The 19,815-nt window shown below is 45.1% G+C and overlaps 1 protein-coding gene across 5 annotated transcripts in view; it reads right to left on the bottom strand.

The window, feature by feature from the left end:
- Positions 1 to 19,496, bottom strand: part of fermt1 (FERM domain containing kindlin 1) — a 151,267-nt gene extending 131,771 nt beyond the window's left edge. The window contains exons 1-2 of one of the 5 annotated variants that reach the window (XR_015077549.1): positions 18,964 to 19,496; positions 11,812 to 11,985 (exon numbers count right to left, since the gene is read on the bottom strand). Coding sequence is in view for 3 of the 5 variants with exons in the window: in XM_085981715.1 (XP_085837841.1) it covers positions 11,812 to 11,962 (151 nt within the window). In the remaining 2 variants the exon portion in view is untranslated. Of the gene's footprint in view, positions 1 to 11,811; positions 11,986 to 17,339; positions 17,424 to 18,963 lie in introns of those variants that run through there. The other 4 variants (XM_085981715.1, XM_085981716.1, XM_085981717.1 and 1 more) reach the window with 4 other exon arrangements.
- Positions 19,497 to 19,815: the final 319 nt, after the last annotated feature.

Below are 19,815 nucleotides of genomic sequence, written 5' to 3'. Positions count from 1 at the left end.
TCAAACTAGATTCTCTCACAGGGATCTATCCTTGGCTCCCTGCTCTTCCTCATCTACATGCTGCCCCTTGGAGACATCATCTGCAGGCAGGGAGTCAGCCTCCAAATGCACACTGACAACACTCAGCTCTATCTCTCCATCACGTCTCAACCCTTCTACTGCCTCTGTGTTGTTAGACTGCTTGCCTGATATCCAGTCATGGTTGAGCCACAATCTCCTCCAGTTAAGCATTGGGATGACCACAGCTATTGTCTTCGGTCCCTGCCACAAACTCCGTACCCTCATGACCGATTCCATCACCCTCCCCGGCCACTGTCTCAGGCTGAATCAGACTGTTCGCAAACACGGTAGCCTATTCGACCCCAAGCTGAACTTCTGGTCTCATATACCCTCTATCACAAAGTGAGAGACTACTTCTACCTCCAGAACATCGCCCACCTCTGTCCCTGCTTCAGCCTATATCCCACTGAAACCTTTATCCATGCCTTTGTCACCTCCAGACTTGACTATTCCAATGTGCTCTTGGTCGGCCTCCCATACTTTACCTTTTGTAAACTTCAGCTCTGTTGCCCGTATACTATCCCACACCAGGTCTGGATTAACTATCACTCCTGTACTTGCTGACCTACATTGGCACCTCAAGTTTAAATCCATTCATGGCTTTGCCACTTCCCATCTCCTCAAGCCCTCCAACCTCCAGTGAACTCTCTGTACCCTGACTCTGGCCTTTTCTCCATTAGTGGTCATGATATATATTAATGATCTGGACGAGGGAATTGGATGTAATATCTCCAAATTTGCAGACGACACAAAGCTGGGTGGGAGGGTATGCTGTGAGGAGGATGTCATGAAACTCCAGTACGATTTGGACAGGTTAGGTGATTGGGCAGAAACATGGCAAATGCACTATAATGTGGATAAATGTGAGGTTATCCACTTTGGTGGCAAAAACAGGAAGGCAGATTATTATCTGAATGGCAATAGATTGGGAGAAGGGGAAGTGCAAAGAGACCTGGGTGTCCTTGTGCACCAGTCGCTGAAGGTAAGCATGCAGGTGCAGCAGGCGGTTAAGAAGGCAAATGGTATGTTGGCCTTCGTAGCAAGAGGGTTTGAGTACAGGAACAAGGATGTCTTGCTACAGTTGTACAGGGCCTTGGTGAGACCGCACCTTGAGTATTGTGTGCAGTTTTGGTCGCCTTATCTGAGGAAGGACGTTCTTGCCATGGAAGGAGTGCAGCGAAGATTCACCAGGCTGATACCTGGGGTGGCAGGCATGACATATGAGGAGAGATTGTGTTGATTGGGCTTATACTCACTGGAGTTTAGAAGATTGAGAGGGGATCTCATAGAGTCATAGAGTTTTACAGCACAGAAAGAGGCCCTTCGGCCCATCGTGTCTGCGCCGCCCATCCATCCCTGTCCTGTCTAATCCCATTTTCCAGCATTTGGTCCATAGCCTTGTATGCAATGGCATTTCAAGTGCTCATCCAAATGCTTCTTGAATGTTGTGAGGGTTCCTGCCTCTACCACCCTTTCAGGCAGTGAGTTCCAGATTCCAACCACCCTCTGGGTGAAAAAGTTCCTCCTCAAATCCCCTCTAAATCTCCTGCCCCTTACCCTGAATCTATGCCCCCTTGTTATTGACCCCCCTACTAAGGGGAAAAGTTCCTCTTTATCTACCCTATCTATGCCCCTCATCATTTTGTACACCTCAATCAGGTCCCCCCTCAGCCTTCTTTGCTCCAAGGAAAACAACCCCAGCCTGTTTAGTCTTTCTTCATAGCTGAGGCGCTCCATCCCAGGTAACATCCTGGTGAATCTTCTCTGCACCCTCTCCAAAGCAATCACATCCTTCCTATAGTGAGGCAACCAGAACTGCACACAGTACTCCAGCTGTGGCCTCACCAGCGTTTTGTACAGCTCCATCATAACCTCCCTGCTCTTATATTCTATGCCTCGGCTAATGAAGGCAAGTATCCCACATGCCTTTTTAACCACCTTATCTACCTGTTCCGCTGCCTTCAGGGATCTATGTATATGTACACCAAGGTCCCTCTGACCCTCTGTACTTCCTAGGGTCCTACCACTCATTGTGTATTCCCTTGCCTTATTTGTCCGTCCAAAATGCATCACCTCGCACTTTTCAGGGTTAAATTCCATTTGCCACTTTTCCGCCCATCTGACCAACCCGTTTATATCGTCCTGTAGCCTGAGGCTTTCCTCCTCGCAATTTACCACCCCACCAATTTTCGTGTCATCTGCAAACTTACTGATCATACCTTTTACATTCTCATCCAAATCATTTATGTAGATCACAAACAACAAGGGACCCAGCACCGATCCCTGAGGTACCCCACTGGACACAGGCTTCCAGTCACAAAAGCAACCTTCGACCATCACCCTCTGCCTCCTGCCACTCAGCCAGTTTAGGATCCAACGCGCCAAGGCACCCTGGATCCCATGGGCTCTTACCTTCTTGACCAGTCTCCTATGCGGGACTTTGTCAAAAGCTTTACTGAAGTCCATGTAAACCACATCCACAGCATTTCCCTCATCCACTCCCCTAGTCACCCCCTCGAAAAATTCAATCAGATTTGTCAGACATGATTTACCCTTGACAAAGCCATGCTGACTATCCCCGATTAATCCTTGCCTCTCCAAGTGGAGACTAATTTTGTCCCTCAGAATTTTTTCCAATAATTTCCCTACCACAGATGTTAGGCTCACTGGCCTGTAATTCCCTGGTTTATCCCTGCTACCCTTCTTGTATAATGGTACTACATTAGCTGTTCTCCAGTCCTCTGGTACTTCCCCTGTGGCCAGAGAGGTTCTGAAAATTTGTGTCAGAGCCCCTGCAATCTCCTCCTTTGCCTCCCACAGCAGCCTGGGATACATCTCGTCCGGGCCTGGGGATTTATCCACTTTTTGACCTGCGAAAACCGCTAGCACCTCCTCCCTCCCGATGCTAATATGTTCAAGTATGTCACAGTCCCCTTGCCCGATTTCTATGTCTGCATCGTCTCTCTCCATAGTGAACACAGATGCAAAAAATTCATTTAAAACCCCGCCTACATCATCTGGCTCTACACACAGATTGCCACTTTGGTCCCTAATGGGCCCTACCCTTTCCCTGGTTATCCTCTTGCCCGTAATATACTTATAAAACATCTTAGGATTTTCCTTTATTTTGCTCGCCAGTGTTATTTCATGGCCCCTCCTCTCCCTCCTAATTTCTTTTTTAAGTATGCCCCTGCACTTTTTATACTCCTCTAGGGCTTCTTCCGTCTTTAGTAACTGCCAAAAGCCCCCCTTTTATTTCTAATGCATTTTTGTATATCCCTTGTCATCCAAGGTTCCCTTTGCTTGTTGGTCCCCCCCTTGACCTTTACAGGAACATGTTGGCGTTGTACTCTCTCTATTTCCCTTCTGAAAGTCTCCCACTGTTTTGATGTGGATTTTCCTATAAGTAGCTGCTCCCAGTCCACTTTGGCCAGATCCTGCCTTATCATATTAAAATCAGCCTTCCCCCCATTTAGAACCTTTATTTCCGGGCCGTCTTTGTCTTTTTCCATGACCACCTTAAATCTCACCGAATTATGGTCACTGTCGCCAAAATGCTCTCCTACTGACACTTCCACCACTTGCCCGGCTACATTCCCCAGAATTAGGTCCAGTATCGCCCCCTCTCTTGTAGGACTTTCTACATGTTGGCTCAAAAAGCTCTCCTGGATGCACTTTAAGAATTCTGCACCCTCTAAACCTTTCACACTCTGACTATCCCAATTTATATTGGGGAAGTTGAAATCCCCCACTATTATTACCCTATTATTTTCGCACTTTTCTGAGATTTGCCTACATATCTGTTCCTCTATCTCCCCCTGACTGTTTGGGGGCCTATAGTACACTCCCAGCAAAGTGCTTGCCCCCTTTTTGTTTTTAAGTTCTACCCATATGGCCTCATTAGAGGAACCCGCTAATATATCATCCCTCCTTACAGCAGTAATTGACTCCTTAATTAATATTGCAACACCCCCTCCCCTTTTACACCCCCCTCTGTCTCGCCTGAAGATTCTATACCCCGGAATATTGAGCTGCCAGTCCTGACCCTCCCTCAACCATGTCTCCGTGATAGCAACAATATCGTACTCCCATGTGTTCAACAACAACTTCAGTTCATCCACCTTATTTGCAAGACTCCTTGCATTAAAATAAATGCCTTCCAGCCCTGCCATATTCCCTTTTGCCTTTGATCTCATTGAAACCTATAAAATTCTGTCAGGCCTGGACAGACCAGATGCTGGAAGGATGTTCCCGATGGCCGGGGAGTCCAGAACCAGGGGTCATAGTCTAAGGATAAGGGGTAAGCCATTTAGGACTGAAATGAGGAGGAATTTCTTCACCCAGAGAGTGGTGAACCTGTGGAATTCTCTGCCACAGAGGGCGGTGGAGGCCAGTTCATTAAGTATATTCAAGAAAGAGTTGGATATATTTCTTAAGGCTAAAGGGATCAAGGGATATGGGGAGAAGGCAGGGACAGGGTACTGAATTTGGATGATCAGCCATGATCTCATTGAATGGCGGAGCAGACTCAAAGGGCCGAATGGCCTACTCCTATCTTCTATGTTTTCTATGTCTTCAGCTGTCTAGGCCCCAGCTGTCTAGGCCTCATGCTTTGGAAGAGAAAGTGAAAACTGATATAAATTAATACCTATTACAACCTAATTACAGATTTATGTCAGTAAAGTGGAGAAAAAAGTGCAGTTTCTTGCATTTTTAGAATTTTACTTTATTTAATGATTTTTTTAGGGATGATTGTTGTGCTCATCAAGTTGAGAAATGTTAATGCTGAAAGCGGGACACTTAAGCATTCTCTTTTAAAATTTGTTCTTGGGATGTGGGCGATGCTGGCAAGGTTTAATTTATTGCCAATCCCTAGCTTCCTTGAGCAGGTGGTGATGGGCCTTCTCTTTGAACTGCTGCAGTCCTTACAGTGATGGTGCATCTGCAAGCTGTTTGGTCGGGAATTCCAGGATGTTGACCCATTAACAATGGAACAGCATTTTTAGATGAGGGGTAAGTTTGCATCCCTTCTGTAGAACCTTGCCCACATCAAGGATTCAGCCACATAACTCCCACAATTTTCCATCAAAATGAATGCAAAATTGTAGAGAGTACATGGTTTAGTTCCCGACATCCTCTCCTGGCAGGCATGGGAGGCTCTGCAGCTGGAGCATTATTTCATAGGTTACCCCTGTAGAGTATAGCAACAACACAGTTTCCATCGAATCTTGGTCAGAGTTATGGCAGTGGAACAAACTGCGAGGAATTTCAGCCCCCCAACTCTCATCAGCTTCAGCAGAACAACATCTACTGCACCAGTCTGATATTTCTATTTCTCACACTATGGGGGTGATTTTCATTCAGAAGTCGGGAAGGAGGCAGGACTACAACTTTCAGGGTTGTAGTCCCGCCTCCATCGAGATGCGGCCAATCCACGCGATTTTCACTTGATTGACCTTGTTGAGCCCGCCCAGCGGGCTCAGCAGGGCAATTAAGGGCCACCCGGCAACAGGTGACGTCACAGACTGAAATTTCATCTGTCAAGACGTGTTGACAGATGAAATATCAGTGTTTCACAGCTGTTTGAAGCTGTCAAACACTGACAGTCTTACTTCTAACCTGAGTCCTTCTACGCAGACTCAGTTAGAAATCTCACCGGCACTGAAAGCTGCAGGCTGTCACTTTTGACAGATCGCAGCCATTCTGCTTTCTGTGCCGGTTAGATGATGGACTCCCGAAACCTAGAGGAAGGAAGGCTGTAAAGGTAAGTACAGGTAATTTAAACTTCTTTACACACTTTAGACATACCAAACACACTTACCTTTGCACTTATGCACCCATCACTCACCTGAACACCGGCATCACGACCCCTCCAACCCGACGGCCCGACTCATCTAACTTGGCGTGGTTTGGAGCCGTCGGGAATCCCACATGACAACCTTCAAAATAGGGATTAGGCTAAAAACTGCCTGTTAACAGGCAGTTAATTGGCACTAATCCCTTCCCGCCTCGGGTCGGCGGGTCCCAGTGCGGGGCGGGTACCCGCCTCCTTTGAAACTTACATGGAGGCGGGTTTTGGGCGGGATGGTGTCGGGACCCCCGAATTCGGGAATTTAACCCCCCGCACGCCTCCAATCCCGACTCCACGGCACACTGAAAATCGACCCCCATGTATCCTCACGGCCTCTGGAAATGAGATTGCCAGCTGAGAGCCAATTTTTTTCAAATTCTGGAGAGCTCTGTGCTACGAGCCGCATCTCACCAGGAACTGGGTTGAGACTTACCAAACTATTTTGAGTTAAGATGCTTATAGAGTGTAGTGTATGTACCTTTAAGAGGAACTATGTTTTTGAAGCCCCTGTATACTGTAGTACCAGTAGTGACCACTCGGGTATATAAGCCTGTGTAGCGTCTTGTGTAGTTAGTTCACCTCCAGACTTTGTTCAGTAAACACTTGTTAAATCAACTCCTGCATTCCGTGTCTCCATTAACACACGGATCTAACAGTGGAGACGAGTTAGAAACGAACTTACCTACAATTCGGCAGCACCTCAAGGAGATCGATTCCTCAGGCGAAGGTCGAAGCCAGAAGCAAAAAAAAAAGTGGTTTCACCAGCTAAACGGGCTGGCGGCAGGTAGTGCACTGATCCTTCCTGGGCTGCGGCGGGCTAGAGCTCGATCGGGTGGCTCTGCAACGGGGCCTGGCAGCGAGTCGGGAAGCAGAATCAAAGAGAGAGAGAGGGTGGAGCACTCAGGGCGTGGCCGGTGCTGCAAAGCAGGTCAGCGTTCGGACCGAGCAGAGGGAGGGGAAAGTCCCAGAGGGTCCGCTCCACGACGGGAACGGTTCTCCAAGTAACGGAGAAACTATTGAAGTGATATATAAAAAAAATTAGAAATACCGCGAAAAGCTGCAGGTCGCAACGGGAACCGCGGAGAACAGCGTTGGCAGCAGCGGCGGGAAAGCGCGGGAGGCGCCATCTTAACTCGGCGGGGAAGAAAGAAAAGCGCGGGAGGCGCCATTTTGATCCATCGGGGACGGAGTAAAAGCGCGGGAAGCGCCATTTTAGATTTTCAAGATGCCGAAGACTGGCAATATTACTGCTTTCAATAGTGATATAGAAGATTGGACCACATATGTGGAAAGAGTGGAGGTATTGGACCACATATGTGGAAAGAGTGGAGGTATATTGCAAGGCGAATGAAGTAGCGGATGATAAAAAGGCATCGGTACTTCTAAATCTGATGGGCGCAAGGACATACTGGCTGTTACGAAACTTGATCACTCCAGCCAAACGGATGGACAAGAATTTTAAGGAGATTGTTGATACCTTACAGGAGCACTTAAACCCAACACCGCTGCTGATAGCGGAACGATTCAAATTCTTCAGGAGGAATCAGCACAAGAATGGAAGTAACGCTGATTACCTCACTGAATTACGAAAGCTGTCAAAGCACTGCCAATTCGGGGCAGGACTGGCAGATTCTCTACGAGGCAAATTCGTCTGCGGTCTCCTAAGCGAAGGAACACAGAAAAGACTACTTTCTGAGAAAGATTTGACACAGGACAAGGCTTTCAATGTGGCTGTATCATACGAAGCAGCAGCAAGAGGAGCTGCAGAGATACAGCAAAAGCCACAGGACTTCGGCACCCATGAAATGACACGGGGTTTCGAGAGATGTTATCGCTGCGGCAGATCCACCCATGACCAGAAGGACTGCTGGTTCAAGGACAAAGCATGCAGGCAATGCGGAAAGATGGGACACATTGCACGTGTATGCAGATCTGGAAAAAAATCCGCTGACAGTAAAAAAGTCAATAAGGAAAAGTACAGAAAGGTACAAATGATGACGGACAGTAGCTCCGAAGACCAGAAGAGCGATAGCGACTCTGGAAACAAGAGACGAAGCTGTCTCAAATTACATAATGTAATTGCCAAAGAAGATTACCAGACCATTTGGGTTACCCTCATGATAGCGGGGTCCCCAGTCAAAATGGAGCTAGATACAGGATCAGCTCTGACCGTCATGAGTCGACGGGATTACGAGCGGCTATTTCCACATATACCTTTGAAAGACACATCCATTATCTTGAAGACATATACGAGGCAGAAAGTATACCCCAGAGGGAAAATAAGGGTGCCTGTTGTATACAACGGCAAGGAAATACAGAAGTTGTATTTATACGTTCTGCAAGATGGTGGTCCACCGTTGTTGGGACATGAATGGATCAGAAAAATACGTTTAGACTGGCACTCCATTCAGGCACTGACGGTGACCAGTAAGAAAAAAAACGATGACGTCATACCTGGACGATTAAAAGAAATCTTGGCTAACGCCAAGGAAGTGTTTCAACAGGAACTAGGAACCCTGAAAGGCGCCACCGCTTCAATAAAAGTGGAAGATGTGGCAATTCCCAAGTTTTTTTAAGGCAAGGCCGGTGCCATACGCAATTCGCCCAGCCGTCGAGGCAGAGCTGGAGAATTTGGAAAAAGCAGGCGTGTTATCCAAGGTAGATTGGAGCGAGTGGGCAACACCCATCATCCCAGTCATGAAGAAAACGTTGAATAATGATAAATCTGAAGAACAGAGAAAAGTTCGCATCTGTGGGGACTTCAAGGTGACTGCAAACCCGGTTCTTCACACAGTACAGAGGATAGAAGATATTTTTGCCTCACTATCCGGAGGGAAACGTTTCACCAAAATTGACTTAGCACAGGCATATCTACAGATGGAGGTTGAGGAGGCCTCTAAAAAGTATCTCACGATAAACACACACAAAGGCCTGTACCAGTACAATCAACTGGTTTTCGGAGTGGCATCAGCTCCGGCTATCTGGCAAAGAGCTATGGAGCAAGTCCTGCAAGTGATTCCGGGGACTCAATGCTACCTAGATGACATCCTTGTAACAGGAGAAAACGACAACGAGCACCTTGCCAACTTGGAGCAGGTGCTCACGAGGCTGAGAGAACGGGGCCTACGAGCAAATCGCCCCAAGTGCGAATTTTTCCAGAAACAAATATCATATTGTGGCCATGTCATTAACGAAGAAGGGTTGCATAAGTCACCTGAAAAAATTGAAGCGGTCGTAAAGGCCCCAGCGCCTGAAAATGTCTCACAATTAAGGTCGTTCCTGGGATTAGTAAATTACTATCATAAATTTTTACCAAACTTGTCGACGGTTCTGCACCCTCTTAACGCACTGCTACAAACGGGAGTAGTTTGGAAATGGAGTGAAGACTGTAAACGTGCCTTCCATAAATGCAAAGGCTTGATCAAGTCCAGGGAAGTGTTGGCTCATTACAACCCATCACTGCCAATCAGACTGGCGTGCGATGCATCCCCTTACGGCGTGGGAGCGGTATTATCGCATAGATTCCCTGATGGCTCGGAGCGGCCGATAGCTTTTGCGTCACGCTCATTGAACTCAGCTGAGCGTAACTATGCCCAGATCGACAGGGAGGCACTCAGCCTGGTGTGGGGGGGTGAAGAAATTCAACCATTACCTACACGGACAAAAATTTACCTTGTTGACTGACCATCAACCCCTCGTCTCCATATTCAACCCTAAAAAGGGCGTTCCCATTATGACAGCGCAAAGGCTACAGAGGTGGTCCCTTTTCCTAGGGGCACACCCATATGACATAGAATACAAAGGATCAAAACAGCATGGGAATGCTGACGGGTTATCGCGCCTACCGTTGCCAACGGTGGAAGAGGCGCCTACAGTGGACCCAGTGGAGATGTTCCACTCGACCATTGTGGAAGGTCTACCGGTGACAAATTCTACCATTGAAAAGGAAACGCGAAATGACCAGACTCTCTCACGAGTCTACGATTTAACGGTGAAGGGATGGCCAGCACATGGCGAACCACTATTGCCAGCATTCTCGCAAAAAAGAAAACAGCTGTCAGTGTGCCGAGGAACCTTGATATGTGGATCCAGAGTGGTGATTCCACCCAAACTCAAGGATAGAGTGCTAAAGGAGCTTCACGAGGGGCATCTGGGTGGAGTGAAAATGAAGAACTTAGCCAGAGCGTTTGTGTGGTGGCCAGGTATCGATGGAGACATCGAAGAAATGACCAAGAGCTGTCTAGGATGCCAGAAGGTCCAAAACGCCCCACCACAAGCCCCTCTACATCTATGGGAGTGGCCCTCATCTCCATGGCAAAGGGTACATATCAACTTTGCTGGTCCATTTATGGACTCAATGTTCTTAATCACGGTGGATGCACACTCCAAGTGGCCGGAGGTAATAAAGATGTCCTCCACCACCACGGAAAAACCATCACAGTATTAAAGACCATATTCGCCAGGAATGGGCTGCCTGAACAGATCTGTTCTGATAATGGACCGCAATTTGTATCCGAAGAATTCAGGAAGTTCTTAAAAAACAATGGGGTTAAGCACTACACGTCCACCTCATACCATCCCGCCACCAATGGATTGGCTGAAAGGTTTGTCCAGACCTTCAAGAAGGCCATAAAGGCCATGGGTAATGAAGACATAAATCTACAACATAAGGTAGATAACTTCTTGTTTGCGTACAGGAATGCAACACATGTGGTTACAAACCAAACCCCCGCCATAATGTTTTTCAATAGAAGACTAAGATGCCGGCTGGATTTGGTCAAGCCAAACATCAGAAGGGACGTAGAGAACCGGCAATTTCAAAGCATGAATGAAAGGCCAACTAGAACCTTCCAGATAGGTCAACCAGTTTTGGCCCAGGACTACCGTACCGAGAAATGGCAGCCTGGAACTATTTGCACACGACTAGGACCGCTAATGTATACCGTGGACATTGGAGAAAGCATAATAAGGCGCCATGCTGACCAGATCATAGAGTCATCCGAAAAAGGACAACCTACACCACAACTCTATACGCCTAGTGATGAAGCAGAGATACCCATAGTATCTACCTCTGATCCGGTGATACTGGAACCAGATGAACCCGACACTGGCATTGAAGCCGAATCGACCTTGCCAAAAGAACCTACTACACCACCGAAACCTACTACACCACCGAGGCGTTATCCGGACCAAGTCAGGAAGCCTCCAGAGAGACTGAATTTGTAATTGATTAACTTCAGCAAATGTGTATATTATTGTTCTTGTAAAAATGTTATTTAATGATTACTTAAAATGTTATGTACTATTTATCTAAAAGGGGAGGAATTGTAGTGTATGTACCTTTAAGAGGAACTATGTTTTTGAAGCCCCTGTATACTGTAGTACCAGTAGTGACCACTCGGGTATATAAGCCTGTGTAGCGTCTTGTGTAGTTAGTTCACCTCCAGACTTTGTTCAGTAAACACTTGTTAAATCAACTCCTGCATTCCGTGTCTCCATTAACACACGGATCTAACACAGAGGTTGCTGGTGGGGGCAATGGGACTCAGGATGCTTAGTTGCACCAAAGCAATATGGATCAGCTGACCTTTACCTGTCTGCCATTTTCGTATGTTCATATATTTGTAAAACAGACTGACTTTTATCCCATTGATCCGAGTTGATCTCAACTCAGGTCCCAAAGTGGATAAGACAATGCTCTATCCCCCCTTCATCATCTAGTCCTTCAAATTTATGGTAAAATAATGTTCACTAGTAGAAAAAAATGCAGATTTTAAAAGGGGCAAAGGCCAGTCAGAAATCAAGAATTTGCTGAAAATTATATGGCAAATTGTTGGTCAAGCATAGCTTCACCAACACTTGGAAACAAGAAATTAATATTTTAAAAATCCTTCACTTACGAATTTGTTCCACTAATTTCAGCATGACTCCTCCAACATGAAAGTCTCCTGTTACTCTCAAATTAAACTCCAATGGTAAATCTTCATTAGGTTGATCCACCTGAACATTAAGCTCCCATGAAGCGGTTCCATAATCATTAGATGATGTCATCTTGTCAGGATCTAATTCCAGGTCTATCAAATGAAAAATATTACAAAATTTACAACATTAGCATTTCATGTCTTAGTGGTCATTTGCATAGCATAGGTTTTCATGTAGCCCAACTTCTGATACTGGGTAACAGTTTGCAGTCTTTCCTGTAATTAAAATGTCAACCAGGATTATTTTCTTAAAGACATTAGTCAGGAATGAGCAGCTCATTATTTCAATAATTTTCTTTATCGTTTAAAAGGTCCATCAAATTCATTATGTGAAAAGGACTTTTGCATCACAATACTTTTGTTGTAGAATGACACACCTCTTCAAACATTAAGAACCGGTCATCCCTGATGGATCAGAAGACACATGCAGAACCATCCAAACCCGGGTTCAGCCCCCCCACCTGTACTGAACTAGTTGTTCTCAGCTGGTCAATAATGGAAGTAATGCAATTGGTCTCTGGGACGGTGAGCTGCAGAAGGGTGAAAGATCTGGTAAAAGTCTCACCCATGATCATAATTCATTAATATATATTTGTGTGTGTGAATATCAAGCGAGGGCATGATTGGGCTGAGTTGAGTTTTGATGTCTCCCTATGATAAATAGTCTGTCTCTTACTCTCTAAGCTTACACACAGAGAATGATCACTTCAGTGAGGTACTGGAAAGGTTGCTATACCTCAGCACACATCATGTCCTTCAAAAGACAGAGAACAATCGGAGCAAGGGGAATTCTGACATCTGGCACACTGTTGATAAAATATGACACTGAATACATACCATAAATTTTACACTGAATTTATTCTATGCTATGCCTGATTTGCTTAAGGCTGAGAGTTGATGCAAAAAAAATGCCTTTCCATTCATTCATCAGCACTGACCTCTTCCACCAAAAACCAACCGTTTCTGTGAAATATGATACAGAAGGTTCCATTTATTCTCTCATTGTTCCTCCTTGTTATTGGACCTTCTTCTACGTTATCCATTGTTTTCATGTCCATCTTATTGTTAATGCTGCCTTTTAATATTTACTTGCACATAACTTAAGCAGCTGATTTTTTTTAAAGATGGAAGAAGTCAGTGCTGATGAATGGAAAGGTTTCTGCTTCTTTCATCAACGTGCAGTCTTAATTATCATCAAATCAGGCACAGCACAGGATAGATACCTTGTAAAGTTTCCTCCAGAGTAACTCAAATGAAGAATCCTCAAATGAACAGCTTCTGTTATACCATTGTGACATTTGCATTATCTGCACGAGCCATTCTCAACCCCCCTGAGTGAATCTGCATTAGTGCTGGATTATGAGCAGTTTGACCTGTGGATTTACTCATCCTACTGAAACTCGTTTCACTGAGGGGCCCTTATACTTGCAGAGAATGAAGATGCTAGAGGAAAGCTTTTAAACCAACTCAACCACTCAGTCCTCGGGTATATATTTTTATTACTTTAATTGTTACATTTGGTCAGACCAAAAAGAGCACAAATCCCTGAACATGCATGAATTAAGCAGGATTGACATATACCAAGAAACCCATCTATTGTATTGCTCATGGTCATTCCAGCCAGATCATCTTTGGCCCTAATCAATCATGCGTCATGAGCTCCCATGTGTGGATCAGGCTGCCCCTTGAGCGTACATGCATGAATGTGCGATCTAAAGGGCTCAGACAGTGAAGTGCAAAATGCTTTCTCCACCCCCACCTTCTTGCACTGAAAGATAAAATTATGGATTTTAAAGTACAAGTATAATTACATTTAGCAAACCATACAGTTCCATAAAGAGTGCACAGAGAAAAAGTTGTGCAGTTTAACCTACGTTAAAGAGTGACAAATTGCAAAGTTGTGAATGCAGTAAAAACCAAAGCATCTTTCAATGTATTGATGTTGAGTGCCAGCAATTGTCAATTATTTTAAATCACTTGTTTGCATTTCATAAAACAGAGATGTTTAAACATTCACACTATTTCTCACCAATGGAGGGTTCCGGAAAGCACATGGGCATATTTATGGATGGTGTGCTTGAGGTGCTGATACATGCAGTGAGGAAAGGAGGAATGCCCTCATTGGCAATAAAGGTCACGAACAGCAAGGGAAGAGTCATCCAAAGTGCGGAGAAGAATAACTGCTCTATGCAACACCCAGAGGACCTGGCTACAAATGTGGAAGATGGCAGTTGGGTGGAAAAAAAAGCCTGACATTTCCTCATATTTTTTTCCATAATGATGGCGTACGAGCGGTGTAGTACCGATTTTTAGCGAGGAAACTCACGTGCAAGTGATTTCCATAGCTTTTATGCTGAAAAACTGGTACATGCAAGTTCTCACTATATTTGGCAGCTTCCACCCACTGAAATCCACATTCCATAGCTCCACCCCCATCCAACGAAGCAACTGATATGCGCTTCCAGCTTTTACGCCACCAATGTCCAGTTGTAAATTTATAGCCAAATATAAGAGGTGCATCACACCCCAATCACCTGTTTCCGACGTCTGAGGAGTTTGAGCACTGAAGAATCTCCAAACTTTTTTGCTGGATTTCTGCAGTTTGCTTGCCAGTGTCCTAGCGATTTTATTTGTTTTTTCTCTCATGAGACCTGCATTATACATTACTACAGTGCTGTTGGTGTCATTACATCTGATATTTTCTGGCCACTGACACCCCCACTCCCACCACATGTTCAGAATGACTGAGAATAGGTATGGGCCAGCGTGATCCCACCACCAAATGCATCTTCCCCTCACCTCCCCTTTCAGCATTCCATAGGGACCACTCCCTCCGCGACACCCTAGTCCACTCCTCTACCACCCCCAGCACCCCCCCATGCAAGCGCAGGAGATGCAACACATGCCCTTATACCTCCCCCCTTCCCACTGTCCAGGGCCCCAAACACCCCTTCCAGGTGAAACAGTGATTTACTTGTACTTCCTTCAATTTAATATACTATATTCGCTGCTCACGATGTGGTCTCCTCTACATTGGGGAGACCAAACGCAGATTGAGTGACCGGTTTTGCAGAACACCTCCGTTCAGTCTGTAAAGGGGACCCCGAGCTCCCGGTGGCCTGTCACTTTAATTCTCCGCTTCATTCCCACTCAGACCTCACCGTCCTCGGCCTCTTTCATTGTTCCACGGAAGCTCAGCGTAAGCTCGAGGAACAGCACCTCATCTTCCGATTAGGCACTCTACAGCCCTCTGGACTCAAGAGATCAACAATTTCAGATCATAACCTCGGCCCCTATTACATACACACATATTTAATTTTTTTTTAATCCACACTTTCGTCTGGCCTTTTTTCTTCCCTCCCACATGGCAGCTGTCCATCATTCTGCCAGCGCCATTCACACTTCATCTTGAGCATTCCTTTGTTCCTTTACCTGTCCCATCACCACCTCCTCTGGCGTTCAATATCTCTTAATGTCTCTTTATCTCTCCTGCTTTCTATCCTATCACTGACCTTCCCTTTTGTTCTTTTATCCCCTCCCCCTTTTCCCAGCCCCCAACTAGCTTTAAAATCTATTCCCTTTCCTGCTTTTTTCTAGTTCTGACAAAGGGTCATCAACCTGAAACGTCAACTCTGTTTCTCTCTCCACGGTTGCTGCCCTGGCCTGCTGAGTTTTCCCAGTGTTTTCTGTTGTTATTTTGGATTTCCAGCATCTGCAGTATTTTGCTATCGTATAGGTATGGGCCTACTTCTGAACTCTATTATAATGGAGGAGGAAGAGAAGCAGCAGAGTCAAGAGACATGAGAGTGAGGAATCATGGCAGAAGACAGCAGCCTACTTGCTATTACCCCTCCCAGAGAGTGTATAGACAACGCAGGCAATATCAAGACATTTCTGAGCAGCTCTGCTTCTCCAAGGAAACCATAGGTGTGAGATATTTCGGAAGGAGACCTCAAGACACAGTCAACTCCCCAGACAGCGTTATCTGTACAGATGAAGGTCACCATGGCCCTGAATTTTTATGGCTCCAGATCCTTCCAGTCGACCAAGAGGATCTATGTAATAATATCAATAAAGCTGTAAGGTTCTGCATTTGCCATGCAACAGATGCCCTTTCCAAAGAGCACTTGTCTTCATCCACTATGCTATAACCCATGAAGAGAAAAGAGCCAATTCATTCAATTCTACAGGCTTGTTGACTTCCCTAGGATGCAGGGAGATATTGACAGCACCCACGTAGCTCTGAAGACACCAATTCCAAACCCACTGTCACACATCAGCAAGAAGTTCCACTTGCTGAATTTCCAGGTTGTCCGTGATGCCTAGCAATACGTGCTGCACATCAATGCACAGCATGCAGGAAGCTGCCAGGACACTTTCATCCTGTGGCATTCAGCCATCACATAGCTATTCAGGGAGGAGAACCCAATCAACAGGTGGATGCTGAGAGACAAGGCCTATCCCCTGATGCCATGGCTGATGACACCAGTCCAGATGACCCACGTTGAAGCAGAGGAGCATTACAATCGAGCCCATGCAGCAATGAGGCAAGTACTGGAGAGGATCCTTAGGGCTTCTGAAAGGCCAATTTCAGATGCTTGGACAAGTCAGGGGTGTTCTGTAATTTGAAGCTCAGATCAGTGCCAAGCATATACTGGGTTCAGCCTGAGCAAGGAACTGGGAAAGGGGATGGAATCAAGGATTAAGATGCAGCATTTCCAGCAGGAACCAAACAGGGCGGCTTCCGTTTTGCCAGCGTTCAACTGAAGCATGTTCTGGCTCATCCACTACTTGATGTTGGATAGACAGTTGGACATCACAGCAACAGTTGGGAAGCAGAGGGTAAGGTCATAAGGGTAAAACTGGGTGTTGCTGACATATACACAAAAGATACTTCCATGCTTATGGATAATATCACAGAGGTCGCGTGAAGGCAAGGAATAGGAGGGGTCAAGGCGGGAACCCTGGGGCATGCCAAAGGTGACTGTTTGGGCAAGGAAGGCAAAGCCATTGCAGGAGATATGTTGTGACAGGTCTGAATGCAACAATGAAGGGCAGTGTGACTTTGGAAGAGAGGTAAAGGTGGAGTGATCAACCATATCAAAGGCTACAGAGAGGTAAAGGAGAACAAGGAGGATTAATGCATCTTGGCTACAGTCACAAGGTAACACTGATGACCTCAATCATGGTGGGCTTGGTGCTGTGGTTAGGGTGGAAGCCAGAGTGATGGGATTTAACAGAAGATGATGATACGTACAGCGTGCAATTCTTGAGATTACATTATGAATGCGAGTGAGCATATCGCTGGACCTGTTTTTCAGCAGGAAAAAAAATGGAGGCTTTGCAGCCTAATGTTTTGGTGTGCACTGAAGCCTCAAATAGTTCTTCACAAATATCTGCTGGCTTCACCCATTATTACTTATCTGAACAACAATCTCCATGTGTACCTTAACATAGCAATCCTCCAGTCCCAATTACAACTGAAACTTGATCCTACTAGCCAGGTCAGTTCAAAGGCATCCAGTACTTCTTGAAGACTAAAAACAAATTAAGGATGGCATTAGGGGTTAATGCTGATATTTATTGATTTTTTCCCCCCTAAATTACCCAGTTTTTTTTGGGTCCAGATTTTCTCTCCCTTTTTGATACTAAAAACAGAACATGAAACACATTCCAAAAAATTTTTTTTTTCCAATCAGCAATAATAAATAAACTTTAATGATCCTTAGGTTTTAAGGATTTAATAAGTTTACTTGCCAAAAATCAAATTTAAGAGACAAAAACATTTTTGTAGCAGGGATCAAGAAGGAGAAGCATATGGGTGGTGTACTTTGATTTGCCCCGTTTCCCTGCTAATTACAGATTTTTAAAAACAAAGCGTGGAAGATGATGCCAGAGGTACTGTTCAGTTCAGTTCTTACTTGGGTTGCAAAATATATCCTATCCCACACCAAGTCCTGTTTGCCCAATACCCCTGTCCTCACTGACCTATATCATCTCCCAAACCCCAACGACCTCAAATTTAAAATTGGTACCCTCCTGTTTAAATTCCTTCATAGTCTTGCCTGTCCCTATCTCTGCAACTCCCCCAGCATTACAAGCTCCTCCAAACTCTCGGTTGCTCTGATTCAGGCCTTTTGGGCAACCACCCCCAACCTCCTCCCTCCTTCACCCTATCGCTGGCAGCTATCTGGGTCCCACGCTCTGGAATTTCCTCCCTAAATCCCTCTGCCTCTTCACATCTCTCTCCTTTAAAACCCTATTTTGACAACCACCTCTTTAACCAAGCTTTTGGTCACCCATCCCAATAACCTTATTCATTGGCTTGGTATTCATCTTTTTGATTACACCCTTGTAAAGCACTTTGGGTTGTTAAAGACTTTGGTGTTGTTGATATTGGGGGGGAAATAAAATTAATGTTACTGGAAAAACAAGGATAGATTAGAGGGAAAGTCAATGATTATGACTTATGAAGCATTAGTTGTCCCTCAATAATAAATCAGGGTGTCATAGCACAACACGGAGTTAAGAATGCAAACAAAATTACTCAAATTTGTTGTCCTGGATTGAAGACAGCAAAGTCCATACTGAGAAAATCTGGTTACCCCACATTCCTTCTGATCATCCTGGAGAAATAAACCTTGTAATGTAAACTGAACTTTGATACCACCTGCTAAGCACTAAGAGCAAGTGGTTACTTGCGTAAAATATTTTCGGGCTATAAATAAACGACTCTTTAAAATATTATCGACCATTAAAACTAGTGAACTGAACAACAATGGCCCTATTGAACACGCAGCTAAATTAAAGGCGTTCTCTATAAACAATATGGGGACATGAAAGCAAGGGGAGCGGGGACGTGAGAGGAAGGGAATTTTAAAAAATCACAAAGGGAAAGATAAATTTTTAAAAAACAAGAGAGAGGAGGAAAAAAATGCAAAACACGCGAATGAAGAAGCTGGCAGAATACAATAAATGCAACAAGTCAGCGGGCTTGCATTCAGGGTTCTTGCAAGATTGAAATACAATTTTAGAAGTAGCAAAGTGTGACTAAATGTATCAGAAGCTTACAGAAGGCGAGGGTCTTGCTTCAGTCTAGGGGGTGAGTGAGCGTGAGATCCCCGGGCCGCCTCTCTCGTGTTGTTCTTCACGCGCGAGCCGGGCGGCCGAAAGCTCCTCTCTCGCGCCCGGTCAGTGCTGACAAGGCGGCGATATTTTTGGCTGCAGGCTATCACTTTTTACACTCAAAAGGTAAACTCACCTTTAAAGGGTTAAAAAAACACACTCGACATTCAGTAGAAACTAAAACTGTCGTTTCGTTATATTTGCAAAAAAAACCAAATGCTGTCTGGTTCCACTCAGTTTTGCATCCTGGCCGCCCGGGAGTAGCTGACTCCGGGATAAGTCTAAAAATGTTCTTATAACCGCACGCCGCTAAAGTTGGGTAGAGAATGGAAGGTGAGGGAGATTTCAAACAATCCCCTCAAGGCAACGATTTTCACGACTTCCTGCCAGCCAACGTATGCTTTCTTTAAAATCCCGGAACTTCTTAGGTGTAGAACAAAGATTGTCAGAATTGCAAACTGATATTAAGTGAAGTTTATTTTTCTCCCCTTTCTCTCTCTTTACAATGACTTGAGACTGAGAGTTAAGTTAATATCTAATACCTCCCTCTCCATACATTGGTTGCTCAAAAAAGTTATGGTAACTTCATATTTCAAAAGAATACCAGTTCCAAATGATAAAGCATTTGTTCATGAAGGGATTATTAATTTTATTAAACATAGTTTGATGCCAGAAAATAAGGTGACTCACTTAATAGCCCAAAAGCTACTGTAAATCAGTTTTAAATAACCCAGATGTATTAGAACATAAGAAGATAAGAAATAAGAGCAGGAGTAGGCCATTTGGCCCATCGAACCT

The sequence above is a fragment of the Somniosus microcephalus genome, chromosome 3 (assembly GCF_052327205.1).
Source record: "Somniosus microcephalus isolate GS21.2 chromosome 3, FLI_Smic_1.0, whole genome shotgun sequence".
NCBI classification, from domain to species: domain Eukaryota; kingdom Metazoa; phylum Chordata; class Chondrichthyes; order Squaliformes; family Somniosidae; genus Somniosus; species Somniosus microcephalus.
Note: the sequence above shows the minus strand (reverse complement) of the source record. Positions and strands in the feature narration are given on the sequence as shown.